Raw genomic sequence first — 19,438 nt, 5'->3', positions numbered from 1 at the left:
ATGTATGTATCACACCCATTGATTTGTAGATATTGAAGAATGCTTGCATCCCTAGGATAAATCCCAGTTGATCGTGGTGTATGATCCTTTTAATGTGCTGTTGGATTCTGTTTGCTAGTATTTTGTTGAGGATTTTTGCGCATCTATGTTCATCAGTGATATTGGCCTGCAGTTTTCTTTCTTTGTGACATCTTTCTCTGGTTTCGGTACCAGGGTGATGGTGGCCTTGTGGATCGAGTTTGGGAGTGTTCCTCCCTCTGCTATATTTTGCAAGAGTTTGAGAAGGATGGGTGTTAGCTCTGCTCTAAATGTTTGATAGAATTCGCCTGTGAATCCCTCTGGTCCTGGGCGTTTGTTTGTTGCAAGATTTTTTTAATCACACTTTCAATTTCAGTGCTTGTGATCGGTCTCTTCATATTTTCTATTTCTTCAGTCTTAGGAGATTGTACCTTTCTAAGAATTTGTCCGTTTCTTCTAGGATGTCCATTTTTTTGGCATAGAGTTGCTTGTAGTAGTCTCTGAGGATGCTTTGTATTTCTGTGGTGTCTGTTGTAACTTCTCCTTTTTCATTTCTAGTTTTATTTATTTTTCATTTCTAGTTTTATTTATCTTGATGAGTCTGGCTAAAGGTTTATCAATTTTGCTTACCTTTTCCAAGAACCGGCTTTCAGTTTCATTGATCTTCTCTATTTTTTCTTTGTCTCATTTCTTTCTCTACTAGTTTTAGGTTTTGTTTGTTCTCTTCCAAGTTACTTTAGGTGTAAGGTTAGGTTGTTTGAGATTTTTCTCGTTTCCTGAGGTAAGATGGTATTGCTATAAACTTCCCTCTTAGAACTGCTTTTGCTGTGTCCATATGTTTTAGACCGTTGTGCTTTTTTATTTCATTTGTCCGTAGGCATTTTGTGATTTCTTCAGTGATCCATTGGTTGGTTAGTACCATGTTGTTTAGCCTCCATGTGTTTGTTTTTTGCACTTTTTTTCTTGTAGTTGATTTCTAATCTCATAGTGTTGTGGTTTGAAAAGATGCTAATATCATTTCAATTTTCTTAAATTTACTGAGGCTCAGTTTGTGCTCAGCATGCCTGGAGAATGTTCCATGTGCACTTGAGAAGAATGTGTGTTCTGCTGCTTTTGGATGGAATGCTCTATAGATACCAATTAAGTGCATCTGGTCTAATGTGTCATGTTAAGACCAATTAAGTGCATCTGGTCTAATGTGTCATGTTAAGGCCTGTGTTTTCTCATTGATTTTCTGTGTGGATGATCTGTCCGTTTATGTACGTGGGGTGTTGAAGTCTGCCACTATGAATGTGTTAACTGTTCATTTCTCCTTTGAAGGCTGTGTTAGCATTTGCCTTATCGAGGTGCTCCTATGTTGGGTGCATAAATATTTACAATTGTGATATCTTCTTGTTGGATCGGTCCCTTGATCATTAGGTAGTGTCCTTCTTTGTCTCTTGTGTCTGATATGAGAATTGCTACTCCGGCTCTCTTTTGACTTCCATTTGCATGGAATACCTTTTCCCATCCTGTCACTTTCAGTCTGTGTTCCTAGATCTGAATTGGGTCTCTTGGAGACAGCATATACAGGGGTACAGGGGTCTTGTTTTTGTTTCCATTCAGCCAGTCTGTGTCTCCTTGTTGGAGCATTCAGTCCTCTTACGTTTAAGGTAATTATCGATATGTATGTGCTTGTTGCCATTTTCCTAATTGTTTGTTTCGGATTTGTTTTTGCACGTCTTTTCTCTTCCTCTTTTGTTCTCTTGTGATTTGATGACTATCTTTAGTGTTGTGTTTGGATTGCTTTTTCTCTCTCTTGTGTATCTGTTGTAGATTTTTGGTTTCTGATCCCCATGAGTTTTGTTTTTGTTAACTTTTATTGGAGTACAGTTGATTTACGATGTTGTGTTCGTTTCGGGTGTATAGCAAAGTGAATCAGTTTTACATACATATATATCCACTCGTTTTTAGATTCTGTCCCATATAGGCCATTACAGAATATTGAGTAGAGTTCCCTGTGCTGTATATGTAGTAGGTCCTTATTAGTTATATACAGTAGTGTGTCTATGTCAATCTCTCAATTTATCCCTCCCCCCCTTACCCCCAAGTTTGTTTTCTACGTCTATCTATAACTCTCTTTCTATTTTGTAGATAAGTGAACTTGTACCCTTTTTTGAGAATCCACATATAAGTGATACCATATGATATTTGTCTTTCTCGGACTTACTTTGCTTAGTATGATCATCTCTGGGCCCATCCATGTTGCTGCAAATGGCATTGTTTCATCCTTTTTAATGGCTGAGTAATTAATATTCCATTGTATATAGGTGCCACATCCTCTGTATCCAGTTCCTCTGTCGATGGACGTTTAGGTTGCTTCCATGTCCTGGCTATTGCAAATAGTGCTGCAGTGAACATTGGGGTACATGTATCTTTTGAAGTATGGTTTTCTCCAGATATATTATGCCCAGGAGTGGGATTGCTGGATTGTATGGTAGCTCTATTTTTAGTTTTTTGAGAAATTTCCACAGTGGCTATACCAATTTACATTCCCTCATCCTTTGCGAGAACCTCTGCCATATAATTAATTTTCAGTTTGTGGGTCTCCCACCTGGTGGGTATGGGATTTGATTATATGGGGAAAGTGCCCCTCCTACCATCGCTTTGTGGCTTCTTCTTTGCCTTTGGATGTAGAATCTCTTTTTCGGTAGGTTCCAGTGTTTTTTGTTGATTGTTGTTCAGCAGTTTGTTGGGATTTTGGTGGCTTGGTGAGAGCAGGTGAGCTCAAGTTCTTCTGCTCTGTTGTCTCCCTTCCCCCAAAATAAATGGAAACTGTATCTAATATAGTTTAAATTTACTCAGCATTATAGAAACTATAGTCCTAAAAGATAATTCTTACAGTGTAATGGCAGTTTTAAAGGTTTTATTTTAGAATGGGAAGTTTGATCTGCAGTAGATCTACGATTATTTAATTGACAGGCCAGGCCACAAAAGAATCCTTGTGTACTCAACAGGCGGGCATAACACTTAGATTGGGACTAGGGCAAAGGAAAATCCTACATGACCAAGATTGGAGGCATCACTTTTGCATAGTTATGAAATCATTTCTGTGTGGTAGTAAATCTTTTCTTTTGAGTTTTATGTACCAGATGTATAACTAGCATTGCAGTATCTTAAAAAAAATTAATCTTTTTCTTCTCCTCCATTCTTATAATTCTCAAGCCTGCAGTCAAGTATGCTATTTCATATCTTAATCCTCTGGTTTAAAGAACTCAAGGTAGGTTGATCATGAGGACATACAATATTGGAGAAGGCCTATACTTACTTACAAAAGTTACCTACAGGGGTAACATTTTAAAATCACATCAAACTGATTAATCAGAGAATTTTAATTCTACACAAAATAATGTTACCTAACCTAAACAGCTTTGTGTTCAACACTCGGTACAGTACAGAGAGTGTTTTAAGGATTTCATTTATAGGTGGCAATGCTAGTACATGTTCTTTTTATTGTTTAATACTATTGGGTTGGCCAAACAGTTCGTTTGGGCTTTTCTGTAAGGTGTTACAGAAAAACCCGAATGAATTGTTTGGCCAAGCCAGTACTGTGGACGTTTTGACTGCTCTGCATTTAAAATAGCCTACTGCTGTCTAAAAATGGTACAAAGAAGAGAATCTTAGTGGATGACTACCAAGTACCAGATTTGTAGCTACTAAGGAAGCATTCCCTAGTGGTAATCCAGTTAATTGATTCAAGGGCTGTGGGAGGAATCACCCTGTTTATGGGATATATATGTCCACTGTGAGCCACCTTATTAGCATAAACTCTATGGTCTGAAGGGCCCACCATAATTAACAAGGACACTCCTGTCTCTTGAGAAATTTCAGGATTTTAGAGGTTATCTTCCAGGAGCTGGGGCCAAAGCTAGAGCTTTCTTTGAGCAAGGCCAAATTCTTTACAACAGTTAAAGTAGCGCTTAGAAGGAAATTTATAGCCTTCAGTGCTCATATAAGACAAGGAGATCTAATGTCAATGACACAAAATTCTACCCTAAGAATACAGAACAAAGGAAGTAAAAAGAAAGAAAATACAAGAACCATCAATGAGACAGAAAATACAAACAACAGAGAAAGGCATCAAAGCCAAAAAAAGCCAAAACTTACTTGGAAGGATAAACAAAGTCAGTAAACTCTCAGGTTGACTGATCTCGAAGAACAGATTACCAAAATCAGCAATGAAAGATGAGGCTACCTGTTAAAATAAGGGAATGCAGTGAACATCTTTATGCCAATAAACTCGACACTGTAGATGAAATGGACACATCTTGAAAAATACTGAGAACAAGATGAAAAGGGAACTATAACTAGTTATATTTGCAATTAATAAATGGAATCCATTATCAAAAGTTTTCCCAGAAGGAAAACTTTAGACCCAGATGGTTTGCACCAGTGGGTGAATTCTATCAAATATTTAAGGAAGAGATAATGCCAATCATACAAACTCTGAGAAAACTTCCGATTTTCTTTATGTAGCCAGCAGGACCCTGATTCTAAAACCTGAGAGACATGAGACATGATAGATGATACATCATGACCAAATTGGGTTTAGCCTCAGGAATGCAATATTAAGAAAGTAAAGGAGAAAAAGCATATTGTCATTTCATTAGATAGATACTGAAAACCATCTGATAAAACTCAGCAGATGACAGGATTAATTTGCAAAGAAAATCTAAGGATACCAAAAAACAACTATTAGAACTACTAAGTGAATTTAACAAGGTTTTGGGATATAAGGTCAGGATCCAAAAACCATATTTATATATATTAGCCAACAACTGGAAAGTGGAAATAAAAGGATAATTACAATACCATCCAAAAAAATGACACTTACTAATAAGTTTCACCAGATATGTACATTGAATATTATAAAACACTGCCAAAGGAAATTAAAGAAGACCTACATAAACTGCCAAAGGAAATTAAAGAAGACCTACATAAACCATGTCTGTTATTAAATCAGTTTTATTAAGGTAGCTATTCTTTTCAGATTGATGCAATACCAGATTTACTGTTCTTTTTCTTTTTTTGGTAGAAATTAAAATTCATATGGAAATGCAGAAGACCTAGAATATCCAAGTGGAATATAGATGTTTATCTGAATTATAAGTGTGATAATTAGAGTGAGAGAAAGAAGGAGAGACAGAAAGGGAGACTGAGAAATCTTTTTGGACCAGACTTTGTAGTTAAGCAACGCAAATGTGTGTGTGAGATAAGCTGCCTCAGCTGATTCAGAAAGTCGTCGTTGTCCCCCCGCCCCCAACCTTGACACTGGTAACTCATAGTGGCGAGAGCACTGACCTTGGTATGGTACAACTTAACTTGAGCGCTGGTCCTGGTTGTCTTGGCCACCTGACCTTGTTGAGATCCAGAGCAGTGCTTCTGTACAGGATTGTTGTAAGAGTCAGTGAGGAGGAGGTATGTGATGCTATAAAAGTGGTTAACACATCTAAGAAGTAGAACTTTACCTTAGTCTATTCTCTGGAGCCTAAGATGTTCACTCTGCTTTTGTTTTAACTCTGATAACAGTGTTTAAGATTGGCGAGCACTGATTTCCAAAGGTAGGTTGTACTAGAGGGCTGCTTATGGGCTCCGAACTGATTACAAAATGTAAGATCTTTCTTCGGTTCTTAAGGGTAAATCATATGAAGTCTGCCATTTTTTGTTCTTACTTAATACAAAACGCTACTTACTAACTGCCTCTACATTAATAGAAACGGTATTCTCGCAAGAAATTGGTAACTGGTGTGCCTGCAGTCCATGTTGTGAAGTGTCTGCTAGGCTGTAACTGGTGTGCCTGCAGTCCATGTTGTGAAGTGTCTGCTAGGCTTTTGCACACACAGGTAACTGGAATTTATGAAAGATTGGGGAGTACGTATTATCAGTATATAGTATTACTTTGAGTTGGTTCTGATTTTTCAAGTGCTGCTATTATGGTTTACTGTTACCATTAATGCAGTGTGTTCTTGGGTTAGCCTTATATGGGTGGTGTACTTTAAACCCATAATTTTCTAGTAACTACTGCTTAAGCAGGGAATTGCTAAAGTATCATCTCCCAAATTTTGTGTTCATATTGACATTTAATTATACTGAGTTTGCACCCCTAACTCACTAGAAAGTGGGAAACTGGTGAAATAAGTCATTTATTCCAAGTAATTAGAGAGGATGGAAAAAGTGGCTACCACCTTATCCACTGCTCTGGATAGGTTGTAAGAGCAGTATTAAATATGGCACTTACCTTCATGGGAGAACTAAAGGTAGCATGAGGTAATAGAGTAAATACTCAACTGTGTATGTTCTGTGAAAGGTCCTCGTGAGCCTGTCCGCTCTTCTAATGCACAGCTTGATCCCTTCTTCCTGGCTTTGCTTCTTCTCATGCAGACTCATCAGACACCTGCACAGTTGAGAGGAAAGCCCGAAGAATTAGCGTGACCTCCAGAGTACAGGAGGACATCCATGACACCCAGGCAGCAGCTGCAGATGGTTTGTACTTGTGTGTCTGGAGTTTGTGCAAAATGTCCAAACACACGTGTTAACCCATGTAGAGTTCTCGTAGTAAGTAAAGGCCAACCTTTTTTTTCCCCTTAAGAAATTACTCTCTACTGAGTTTCTAAGGCTGTGCTGTCCAATAGAAGTAACAGTTGAAGCCACGTACGTAATTTAAAATTTTCTATCAGCCAAAGTAAAAGAGAAAAGTGAAATAACGTTTCACTATGAAATCAATAGAAAATTAGTGAGGTATTTTATTTTACATTCTTTCACACTAAATCTTCCTTTTACACTTAGAGCACACCTCAATGCACACCTCAATTCAGAGTGGCTGCATTTCTAGTGGCCACCATATGGGACAGAGTCCTCTGAAAACAAGGCCAAGTAAATAAATAAAAAACAACTTCAACTTGAAAGTTCTGGACTTTACAATATCTTATCAAAAGCAGATTAATATTATAAGAAAACTTTGTACTCTTAACAGAGAGATAACAAGTTCAGGTTTTGCACCACTTTCCCTTTAACATTAACATTAAAGTCTACGTACTCAATTACATTTTTTCTGTTAAGATTTCCTCTTAGTGTACTTTTTATTTTATTTTGTTTTGTTTAACATCTTTATTGGAGCATAACTGCTTTACCATGGTGTGTTAGTTTCTGCTTCGTAACAAAGCGAATCAGCTACACGCTCAAATTTAATCTTAGTCCTGACCTGACCACCCATAGAATTCCTTTCTCACAAACCTTCTACAACTTTCTATATTCGTATTAATTTCTCCCTTATTTTCTTTCCCGTTTAGAAATAACCAGCTTTATGCCAAATTACTTTCTGTTCTCTTAACAAAACACATTTTCATTCCTTACGCCCCTTCTTTTTCCTTGCACACAAAGATGTTTTTCCTTATCAGTTTTTAGTACTTTTACTTACATATTTTAATTAGAATTCTTAACCTTAAAGCCTTGGTTTCTAGCAAAATCTAAGAAGTAGTTATGAACTGTTTGCCAACCAGGAAATGCTGGTATGACAAACTATGAACATATCCTATAACCTACTTTCTTTCTTTAATAACCGAATTAATTTCCTTCTTTAGTGGGTCCCAAGACATGTCCAGTGAACGCAGACAGACTTGTTTAGCAGTTAATGTTCTAATGTTCTAATGTTCTAGTATCTTATTTGGAAATGATCCGAATATTCAGTGAATTCCCATTGCTTAATTTAGCAGTTTCAAAAGTTACCAAAAATCTGGAGAAACTGTTCTGCGGAGGCAGTCCTAAAACATTATTCCTCAAGAGTTAACTCTCATCTCACTTACCTTTAACGTTTCATCGTATCAACTTATTTTCTTGCTGACAAATTTTGTAACAGGAATGGTAACATCTTATTTGACTTCTAGTCAAATTGACTCTCTGGTCTGTATTCATTAAACCAACAAACTTAAACTTGTTTTCATTCATTAAAATTAATCCTAGATCATGGTCCTGAAATTCATTTGGTCTGTTTTCTATTTCTGAGTATTTATATAAGCGCTTAATTTCATTGAAGCCAATTAAATAGAGCTCTTTTATAGACTGTAGGTATGTGGTATTACCAAAATCAACACATCTATACATACATCCGAACGTGCAAACAGAGACCCAGTACTTCCCATGCCAAAATGTCGTCAGCCATGAACCAGGTACGATAATATGAAACCCACCACTTACAAAAGAGTTTGGGTTTCTGGCAGATTGAAAAAATCAAGGTCACCTATTTAGATGGTTAAACCTTTTCTATAGAGAAGACACTTAAGATCTGTATTTGTCCTTGACAAGCCAAGTTCCATGTTGTTACCTAGCCCACCTTTATTTTTTTCTTGTTGATGTGAGTTAGTTAGTTACCTTTGAATTTTGCATTTTGAAAATGGCCTAGATAAGCATTCCTGGGGTAGACCAGCTAGACCTTTGGCATCTCAAAGGCATAGGAGGAGAAACGCAAGCTTCTCCTAGGTGGACTTTGTTCCTTAAGGCCAGATCCACCCCACCCCCCACTACTACAAGCCTCTTAAGGTAGATAGGGGAGGGTTTTTGGGATTTGGGAATGGTAAAGGATTGTGGGCTTTGGATTGGATTGTTCCTGGAGCTACACCTCTGGTCCTGGAAAAACCTGATTTGTAAAACAGGGACAGCTATTTTGAATTTATCAAAGGATCAACATACCCATCCACCCTATGATAGAATGTTTTTTATGAACTCTCACACCACTTATAAGTCATTACGATTAAAAACATGCATATTGTGGAGCTGAAAGTCTCATGGAAGAAGGCACAAATTTAATCAATGTTTGATATAGTATGACTAGTACTACGGGGGGGTGGGAGTCATGGGCGGGCCGAAGTTGTGAGGGAAAACTTCAGAACTAATTTAACATGCTATATAACATTTCTCATTGTTTTCACTTGGCTGGAATATAGCATAACTATCCACTATCGAGAGATAATTAATTAACTTGGAAGGTAGTCTGTGCTGGACTTCTGTCTACTTGTAGGAAAAAAGTAAATTGTTGAGAACAAAGTAGAAAATATATCATAAACTTACTATTTAGTTCTGCATTTCTAGTAGCTATGTATACTACTTGGCTTTCTCATTTCACAATACCACTTTCCTTGCTTTTGGGGGGTAATTTTGAAGTTCCGTTTCGATGATAGTTATAGAAAAAAATTCACTCTGTTTTCTGTTTTCTCTCTTTTATTCCTAACTTCTCTCAGAGCATCCAAGTAGCTCCAAACAGAGTCCTCGGACACAACCCCGAGATGAAGACTATGAAGGGGCTCCATGGAATTGTGATAGCTGCACCTTTCTGAACCACCCCGCACTAAATCGCTGTGAGCAGTGTGAGATGCCACGGTACACTTGAATTCCCAAGAGTCTGCACTAGGTTGAGAGTGAAGCTTTGAGCGCCCATTAGAAAAAAAGGAAAGCTGGGGAATCTGTTCATCTGCCCAGCCTTTTCATTTCATATAACGTGGTGGGGGGGGGGGGTGTGACAATGCAGCCACTTGTGCTCAATAAAGGAAAAATGGGGAGGGTTTTTTTCCCCCTTTCTTAACTCATTGCAGAGTTACAGATGGAAAGGGATACTTGAAATGGGGAAAGGATTCACTTCTGAAAGAATGTACACAGAGAAGTCAAGAGCTCTTCTGTGCAACCCCAATTGTTAAAGTTACTGCTGTTAAAGTTATAAACTAGAACTTTGATTCATGATGTGACATGTTACAGTTTATGCAGACAAACTGTGAATTGCCAGAGCAGACTTACCTGGTCACAAGCTCTCTGGAAAACCCAGGCTCCCCGGGCTTCTTCCTGTTGCTTCCTACTGAAGAGAAGGACAGGGAGAAGCAACCAGAGGATGTTTTTCTGGGGGGGCAAAATAACAAGGGTATTTGTAATTGCTGCTTTTTTCAGGGGTAATTTCAAACACACAAACAAAACGTTTTAAAATGTGATTTGTAGCAGTCAGGAATTAGGCATATCGTGCCCTTTGTTCGAAAGTACAATCAGAGGCAATAAGATCCCTTTTGCTTGTACAGTGATTCATCAAGCTATACCAACAAACACTGGTAACTAAGACCTAATTATGCCGCATAATAGATATTTTTTTTAAGTTACTGCATGCTTTTATTAGGCCACTGGTTTTTAAAATAACCAAGTCCTTACAAATTATGATTTTATGAATGACCTTCTCGTAAAACTGCGCTTCACCAATATAGCACAGTGAACGTATGCTGAATGTAAATCCATTCCAAAATCCACTTGGAATCTTGAGCTCAGCTGTGGTTCTATAAGAAATGTTTGCAGTCCCTAGAGCCTTTTTCCCCCTCCTTCCAATTTGTGATGAGTCCATGATGTTTACAGCACAGATAATACTTTGTGCCATAATCCTAATTTAGCTGAAAAAATTAATATTAGTTGTTCAATAAAGATATATTTGCACATATGTTAACAAAATAGTGTGAGGAACATTATAGTTGGCCAATATCATAAAGTTGCTCGCTGCGTTATTTGGGGAGGAAGAGAAGGCTAGTCAAGAAATAACGACTGAGAGAAAGGTGAACACAACAGACTTTGAAACTAAGAACTTTTAAAATGTAACAATACTGTAATTCAGAGATGATACTGAGTTTGTTCAGACAGTTCAGGTGATACTAAAGCACTCTTTATTTATGAAACTAGAACTTTAGGGTATAAATAACTGAAGACATATAAAATCATTTGACTTACTGAAGTGCACCACTAGAAAATTATTAATAGGACACTGAATTAAGGTCTTTACCATTGTTGACTTTTCTTCCAAGCTCAGAATTGGGTTTTGGAATCTCCCCCCTATTTGGGTAAATATAAACAGCAATGAAATTGGTAGGTTTCCTAATCCTAAAGGATTTTACCTCAGGTTATAACCTGAGGAGTATAATATATACTCTCCCATACCAACCGTCCCCCTTCTCTCCTCTCTCCCCCTCTCTCTATCAATCACTCACACACAAGCTTCACACGCTTCACGCTGTCACTGTATGCTAATTTAGCAGTAATCTCTGGCAGACCTGGAAAAACAAGCTGCACTTAATAGCATAATGAAACCAAAGGCATAATAACTTATCATAGCTTATCATCAAAATCACAATTTCACACTGTACCTGCAGCTTTGAAAACATTTTTTCATACGTGGAAGATGTCCTGAAGAATATCTACTTGTCTCACAAAGTCAGCGTGGCTATGTAATTACACTGATAAAACATCTCTCATATAACAACTGTGGTAAAACTGTGAAAATAAAGGTGAGAAAGCAGATGGGCTTAAAAGCATTGACCTGAAAACAGCATTCACTCTTTAGAGGCTTTTGTAGTAACACTGGTGTCTGTCAGTCTCCAATAAGTCTATCAGTCCTACTGTCCTGTAATATGCCCATGCTTTTGCCTTTGTATGGTTTCACATCTCTTTAGTGATGGTCAACCCCACTTGGTATTAAGTAACAATTTAGGGGAAAATACATATATTGCTTGATGTTCTAGCTAAAGGCTTACCCAGTATTCTTAGTGATAATGCTGAAGTGGCAGCAATTAACTTGGCAGTTGTCAGTTGAGGATGAAAGTAGCATGTATGAAAACCGTTTGATGCTTTATTAAAACCATGTAGATGACTTTAAAACTATTGCATGAACATACATCCAGATTACTGAACTGTTATCATCATACAGTAGATGCATGGTTCCAGTCCTTTGGTGATATATCTAGTAAATCATTGTTTTCACCTGCCAGGAAAAATGAGAAATCAGTCTATTTGATAGGTATAGAGGGTGGGGTTTGAGACATCAGAGATTGATTTTTAAGGAAGTTTTGTATATGTTCATTTCTGGTTGTGCACAAGTTTCATACGCCAACATAGGCTGTATTCCGTTTTTAAAATAAGCAAAATTATTTGACACTGATAAATTTGATATATTTAACTGTGTCCCATATATAGACTACTTCTTGCCTATGACAAGTTTGAACAAGAATTCAGTCAACTTTCAAGATGCCTTTTCAAAAGGATCTGGCTGCTGAGGTGCCTATGCTTTTTAGGATCAGTTGGTGCACTTCTTGTTTCTAGTTAAAAAAAAAAAAAAAAAAGGTTTTTTCTTAAAATGCAACCAGTTTGATGTATCTGGGAACACAGAGAGCTGACTGTACATTTTACATTATTTCACTGTTTTGTAAACTGGGTTTGTAGAAAGCACCTTTGTCATTTTGTTAAAGTACATTGCCCCTTACATTTTGAGGTAGTTCTTAAAAGTTTAAAGTGGTAAAAGAAGAGTCAGAAACTTTCTAAGCATTGTAAAATGTTTCCAATAATGACCTTGTTTGAGGGAGTACAGAGGCGCGCAATTTAAAATAAACAAAAGAAGTGCGTGGTAGAAAAGGTAGTTGTAGAGCAGATTAATGATGGTGGGGAAAGTGTTGCTAATTTGTTTATTTCCCTGAAAAAATGGGAGTGTGATGAGCAGTTTAATAATTTTTAAGGAGCTGGTCTCAATTTTAGTACTTATTATAAAAGAGATCAATGTTTCCTTCAGTTTTGACATTGCTTTGTCCCAGTTATCTAGGGGGTTCATATTCCAACTTTCTGTGGCAACTCGATTTTATATAGTATTTTAAAAGGTAATTGTAATGTTTTTGACAGTATAAACAAAAAGCAAGAATATAAGGCATAGAAAAACTGTCCTTTGAAAATATCAGTGATGTACCCTGGAATGTGAAGATGTCCCCTTATAGTTTAAATTGATTTATATTTTAATATTGTAATCACTGTTCAGACTTTGAACGAGTCATTACAGTGTGTGTCTGTATATCCGTAGAGAAAAATGACAAATGTAATGTTACTTTAAAATCAAAATAAATTTGGCACTGTCTGTTGCACCACTACTGTATCTTTTGGAAAGAATTATTAACAGTATTTTCTTATTGTAAAAGGTAATTCTGATGATGATTTCATTCACCAGACGTGCGTATTTTTTTCTGTTATTTGCATCCCCAAATATTTAATACAAGTAGATGCTGCATGGCTTGAGCATTCAGAGATTAATAGAATGACGACTCAATTTTAATTTCTAAAGCCATGAAACGTGGCTTTGACACTGAACAATTCTGATCTCTTGTTTATAATGACACCCAGTTGTCCATGTTTCCCCACTGTAAAAGATTTGCTCAATTTCTCCCCTAAAACAGCAAGAATTTATTAAATCTTGTAAATACCATGTCTTAGATTTCTGTGTATGTTGTGAATTTAATTATTTTGAGGCGAAATTGTACAAAGGCAGTTTTAAAGGCTATGCATGCATCGTACCTCCAAACAACATATTCGGAAAGTCAGATCCCTGAGAAATAAATTAATAAACTAAAAGCAAACACTACATTCTGCATCCTTTCTGTGTAATTAGAAATGGTTTACAATATCAAACCAGTCCTAGTTCCAATACTCATATATTTCTGGACTGAAATATGCTGTCTTGGAACTCTAATCTTCTTTTCTGTTCTTCTATTAGAACATGTAGTAATGTTAGATGTGGGTTATTAAGTATTAGTACATTACTCTAACTTTAAAATTGTGTGAAAGTATAAATAAGCAAATTTTATATAAAAGTGGGATATATACACTACCAAATGTAAAACAGCTAGTGGGAAGCAGCCGCATAGCACAGGGAGATCAGCTCGGTGCTTTGTGACCACCTAGAGGGGTGGGATAGGGAGGGTGGGAGGGAGACGCAACAGGGAGGAGATATGGGGATATATGTATACATATAGCTGATTCACTTTGTTATACAGCAGAAACTAACACAATATTGTAAAGCAATTATACTCCAATAAAGATGTTTAAAAAAGTGGGATATGTTAAAAATTTACATTTTTCATTCCACTTTAATATATATCACTTACCAAAGAATGAGTGATTTTCTTACATCTTTATGTCATCTGTAGTTAGGTTTTCAAAGGGATATAATCACCTTCCTCTTGCTAGGGTCTGTAGTCACCCTTCCCAACTTGTGCACAGGAAGTACTGCAGATGAATTATGGTAGATAGTATTTTCAGTGATTAGGCATATTTAAAGTCAAAATCACTCCCACTACATTATTTAAATATAAGAAAATTTGCAAACATACAGAAGTACAGAAGAATCCTGTAATCCCCCACTCATTACCCAGCTTCCAAAATTATCCAGATATAAGCAGACTTATTGCATCTATATTCTCATCCACCACCCCCACCATTATTTTGAAACAAATCCCCAGACATCCTAGCAACTCATCTGTAAATAAACTTTTTTAAGTTTATTAAAAAGCACCATCTATCACACCTTATAAGATAATATCAAATATCCAGTGTTAAGTTTCCCAACTGGTCTCAGGTTTTTTTTATAAGCATGTCTAAATTAGGGTCTAAATAGAATACTTGACATTGATTGTTATGTTTCTTACATCTTTAACCTGCATATATACTTTCCCTCCTTCCCTCTCAGAAGTTACAAGGAAACTTTACCTCATCAGGTACTTGGTTACCCTCCACCACATCTTAGTGTAAAGTAACACACAGAAAGAACATCAAAGATAACTAAAAATAGTATGTGAAGTATTTTTTTATTGTCTTCTTTCCCTTCTCATCACTTCTCACATCCTGTGTTGTCCCTTTTAAACAATCTGTTTTTGAAGTAGAAGATTACTTCAAATCTGGTTACCACAAAAGTGATTCCTTGTGCTGCTCATTTTGTTAATTAGGCATCTGAGCGAACTGCCATCATCTGTCTGTAATCCCACTACCCATATAATGATTTCTCTTCAGGTACTGACCGCTCAGTTTCCCGCACGGAAGTGTGCTGGGTGTGGTTTGTCTCCTACCCCAATTCCTCCAGAGACTTCCTGACTTGACTTTGGCCTACAGGCCTTTTTCTAGGACACTATCCAGGTGGTGTTTCGTAACGGAGGTTTCAAAGGTTATATAATATGTGGGTGAGATTTTTGGTTCGCCAGTTCCATACTCTTAGAGCTGTCAAATCATCTCATTTGTCCTGCCCTTTGGAAAAGTGGTGGGTGTGCTTTTTTTTTGTGTGTCTTTTTTTTTTTTTTTTTTTTTTTTTCCGGTACGCGGGCCTCTCACTGCCGTGGCCTCTCGCGTTGCGGAGCACAGACTCCGGACGCACAGGCTCAGCGGCCATGGCTCACGGGCCCAGCCGCTCCGCGGCATGTGGGATCCTCCCGGACCGGGGCATGAACCCGTGTCCCCCGCATCGGCAGGCGGACTCTCAACCACTGCGCCACCAGGGAAGCCCGGTGGGTGTGCTTTTCACCAGCCTCTCGTGACGTTCTAGCGGTAAGAAAAAGAGTATGCAGGAAAATCAGGTGATGCAGCCTAGCTTCCTTCGGTTTTGCATTGCGATTCGGGAGCAAAATGCTACTTACTATATATTACTTTGCTTCCTTTTGACTTGTTTATGCATTTATTCTCTTGGGGACTGAATCTGTTTGGAGGTAGTTCTATTCCCTTGATCAAGAACCACTAACATAGCCATTTCTAAATCCCATCCCCCAATTATGACTTCTTTTAAGTCACTAAAAATAGTCTGCTTTGGGTGTACATGATTCAAAAAAAAGGTCTCTATTTGAAAGGCACTTGGGGTTGGGGGAGGAGAAAATTGGATTAGTGTATTGAAATAGCTTGCATTCCCTCTACACTTTCCTACACTTTCACAACGAATGAAATGGTCACAGCTGGCAGGGGTACTGCTATTTCAAGATTAGAATTTGAGTTTCTCTTCCCAAATTCTACTGAAATAACTAATGAAAACATTTTTAAGGGCTGGAGAACAGGGAAGGGTGCTCTCAGGGAGAAGGAAATGACAGGATGCAGATGGGGGGTGTGTGTGTACTGAGGGCGGTAGCAACCAATATCAAGAACCCACAGTTTTCGCTGCCAGTGAAAGTTAACCTATAACTCAAGTCTATTGGGCTCCCCAACGGAGGCCATGAAGACCCCCAAATTCTGAGCAGCAGGCAAATAGAAGGATCTGTGATGGTCAGAAAGCAGGGAGACCGCAGCAACTGCCCTCTGCCTCACTTGCACCACACTTGACTAAATAAGAGAGGTACTTAATACAACTGGTTTGGCCACATTGATAAGGAGCATGATGCACCCAGTAACTTCAAGCTGCCATACGAGCATGGAGGAAAAACTTCCTTAGCCTAGCTCAAGATTCCAGGGAGCAATTTTCAACCCTGCTGTAATACCTAAAAGCAGCAGCCACTGGCGTTTGCTTATTGACTGGCTAGAAACAAATGCTTAGCAAAACATTCAACCTCCCTGTCTTTCCTATACTCTGTAATCAAGTAATTTTCTAACTGAGAAGAAGCTACAGGAAAGAGTAGAAGGCTTTATGCTTGCTTTTTCGTTAAGGATTAAAAGATTAAAGCAGCGTGACCCACATAACCTTTTAAAAATTTCCTTAAAAATCAGCAAACATATGGAAGCGTTTAGCCTCCTGAAAAAAGGACTTCATTCTACAGAATCAGAGAAGAGCAAACTTTGATTTCTAATTTTAATTCCAAACAAAAATTTACAGCTATGTTATATCTCTCGAAAAGGATTAATCAGATCAGGGATGGTTGCTTTCAAATGAAAAGTAACTTTTATGGAATTGTAAACTAAAAATATAGGTAGTGAGATTTCACAAAACTGAGTCAATAGAGAAACTATTCTAGAATTCAGAGGAAAGGGATAGAGATGAAGAGCTAACACATAAGAAATGTGAATTCCAGATCCAGGAGATGCAATAAGGCATACCACAAGGAACGAACACAGCAGATAGGGAAGAAGCAAGAAATATAGAAAAAAGAAACATGGGGATGAGAGGGTTTAAGAAGATTACGTATCAAGATAAACAATAAACAAAGGTGACATCAGAATTCTCCTAAATTTTGTGTGTAAAACTTGAACACAACTGTCTAATTTTGACACGCAAAACAGACAAAATAGGAAATATTATAAATGGCAGTTAAATCTCCATATAATAAAATTCTGTATCTCATGTGAACTAAATGTTTTTTCAAATGTCCACCAAACATTAACCAAAAAAAATATATACCCAGAAAACCTGAATTTTTAAAACAATTCTACAGGCCACATTTTTCTAATTGCAAGACATGAAATCTTTAAAAATTACTGAATCAAATCAAGCCACCTAAAAGGGGAAGAAGAAAAAAAAAACTTCTAAAGCTCTTGATTAAAAACTGGAATTAAAATCAAAGTCAGGGGCTTCCCTGGTGGCGCAGTGGTTGAGAGTCCGCCTGCCGATGCAGGGGACACGGGTTCATGCCCCGGTCCGGGAGGATCCCACATGCCCCGGAGCGGCTGGGCCCGTGAGCCATGGCCGCTGAGCCTGCGCGTCCGGAGCACAGGCTCCGCAACGGGAGAGGCCACAACAGTGAGAGGCCCGCATACCGCAAAAAAAAAAAAAAAAAACCAGCCAGATTTAGTTCAGGCCAATCCTCAACAAGAGGCTTTAGCAAAGATGTTATCTCAAACTCAAAAGAAAGCTTTCCACTCCCAGAAAACAGGGCAGAATAAAAGAGTATGATACCTCAATGACGTTTAGAGAATGCATCTGTTGAAACAGTTCTAGATGCAAGTAAATTGTCCACACTTGTAACAGAACAAGTTGCACAAAGAAATAATTCAGAACTTGAGTTGATGAAATACATTTCCATTACTAGATGTCTCTGTGCAAACTCTTAACAGTGAAACGGAAATGTGAAAAATCACAGTGCAACTATACTCTGAGAGAAAACACACTGTATTTAATAGTCAGTGTCAAGAATCCTTACGAGCTGGAAAGCTCCAAGAAAGAGCTGGATCAGAGGTCTTCCAAGGGCAAGCTGATGTGTAACGTGTATGGAAAAGTGGTTTTACAAGCCAGCAGCTTGAGAAGGCACGTGAGTATACATACAAGGGAGTCAAACTCTACCTCTGCCACACATGTGGGAATGTGTTCACCCAGTATAGCCAGCTGAAAACTCATGTAAGAAAGCCATATAAATGAATTATGTGATAGAGGCTTTTGCTCAAAAATGCCAGGTACTCATCCGCAGTCGCATTCACTGTGGTGAGAAAAAACCCTGTAAGTGTGATGTATGTCTCTGACCACTTACAACTTCCACAATTTCAAGATTAACAACATGGACAGATAGCGGAGAGAAGTCCTATGTCTAAGATAGGAGTGGACAAAGATTTGCCCGTCCCAGCACGCTGACCTCTCACAGTCGCAGGCTTACTGAAGGAAACCCTTACAGGTGTCATACCTACAAGGACGCATGTGCTGTCTCTAGTTCTCTTATCTCACACACTCCAAACACGCAGGGGGAAACCATACAAAGGTGGCTGTCTGTGGGAAAACTTCAGCTCAAAAACTTCTGATCTCATCAACAAGAGAGGTAATTTATTATGTAGAAGTACTTACAAAGCTATTAAAAATGTAAAGAATCATAAAATGCAAGTTCAGACTAGGCAAAACTCTAGATTCCAGTGCTAAGATTCCATATGGAAACGTCCTGTATTGGAAGCTACGGATTTGAGGCTTTCTGAAATGACTTTACCAGATGATACTCAGTGTTCTCCATCAGATACGTGCTGTGCTTAGCTGGGACTAGAGTTGATTTGCGGGGTACTGGGGGCTGGGGAGAACAGTTAACTGAGGAATAGAAAGTTGCTTATATGTCTCTGTTAGTAAACAAAAATATCTCTGGTAAAACTTTCTGCATCTTCACTGTGCAGTGCTCGTTCTGACTTTTCGCTTTTGAGGTCTAGATATACACACAGCTTTTTAAGGAACGCATATGACAGTACTTTTAAATAGAGTGCTATTTTAACTTTTAATATACGTTAAACTTATTTTCAAGTTGCCTGCATTCCATTTTTACTTTGCATTAACTATTGCCTTTAATTTATTTAAGGAGAATCTATCTTATAGTGTGCATCAGCGTATAATCTATTCATGATTCTTTTTTTTTTTTTTTTTTGCGGTACGCGGGCCTCTCACTGCTGTGGCCTCTCCCGTTGCCGAGCACAGGCTCCGGACGCGCAGGCCCAGCGGCCATGGCTCACGGGCGCAGCCGCTCCGCGGCATGTGGGATCCTCCCGGACCGGGGCACGAACCCGTGTCCCCTGCATCGGCAGGCAGACTCTCAACCACTGCGCCACCAGGGAAGCCCCATGATTCATTTTTAACTTGTGAAATTTTTATTTTTCTGTCCTCAAATTTTAAGCAAAGTTCTTAACAGTATCAGCCCGAGTGTTGCTGTTTGTAAGCCCAATAGACCAATATGTAAGCAATGGGGAA

The 19,438-nt window shown here is 38.2% G+C and overlaps 1 protein-coding gene and 1 pseudogene across 3 annotated transcripts in view; both read left to right on the top strand.

Annotated features, from left to right (window-relative positions):
• TAB3 (TGF-beta activated kinase 1 (MAP3K7) binding protein 3) overlaps positions 1-9,439 on the top strand; it is a 31,010-nt gene extending 21,571 nt beyond the window's left edge. For 2 of the 3 annotated variants that reach the window (XM_065901158.1, XM_065901157.1), the window contains 2 exons: positions 6,439-6,540; positions 9,291-9,439. In XM_065901158.1, the coding sequence (XP_065757230.1) occupies positions 6,439-6,540; positions 9,291-9,439 (251 nt within the window). The remainder of the gene's footprint in view (positions 1-6,438; positions 6,541-9,290) is intronic. The other variant, XM_065901159.1, reaches the window with a different exon arrangement.
• A 6,792-nt stretch (positions 9,440-16,231) lies between these two features.
• On the top strand, positions 16,232-18,516 carry LOC136142047 (myoneurin pseudogene; annotated as a pseudogene).
• The last annotated feature ends 922 nt before the right edge of the window (positions 18,517-19,438 follow it).

Source organism: Phocoena phocoena, chromosome X, assembly GCF_963924675.1.
Source record: "Phocoena phocoena chromosome X, mPhoPho1.1, whole genome shotgun sequence".
NCBI lineage: Eukaryota > Metazoa > Chordata > Mammalia > Artiodactyla > Phocoenidae > Phocoena > Phocoena phocoena.
This window is presented reverse-complemented; position numbering and strand designations above follow the sequence as displayed.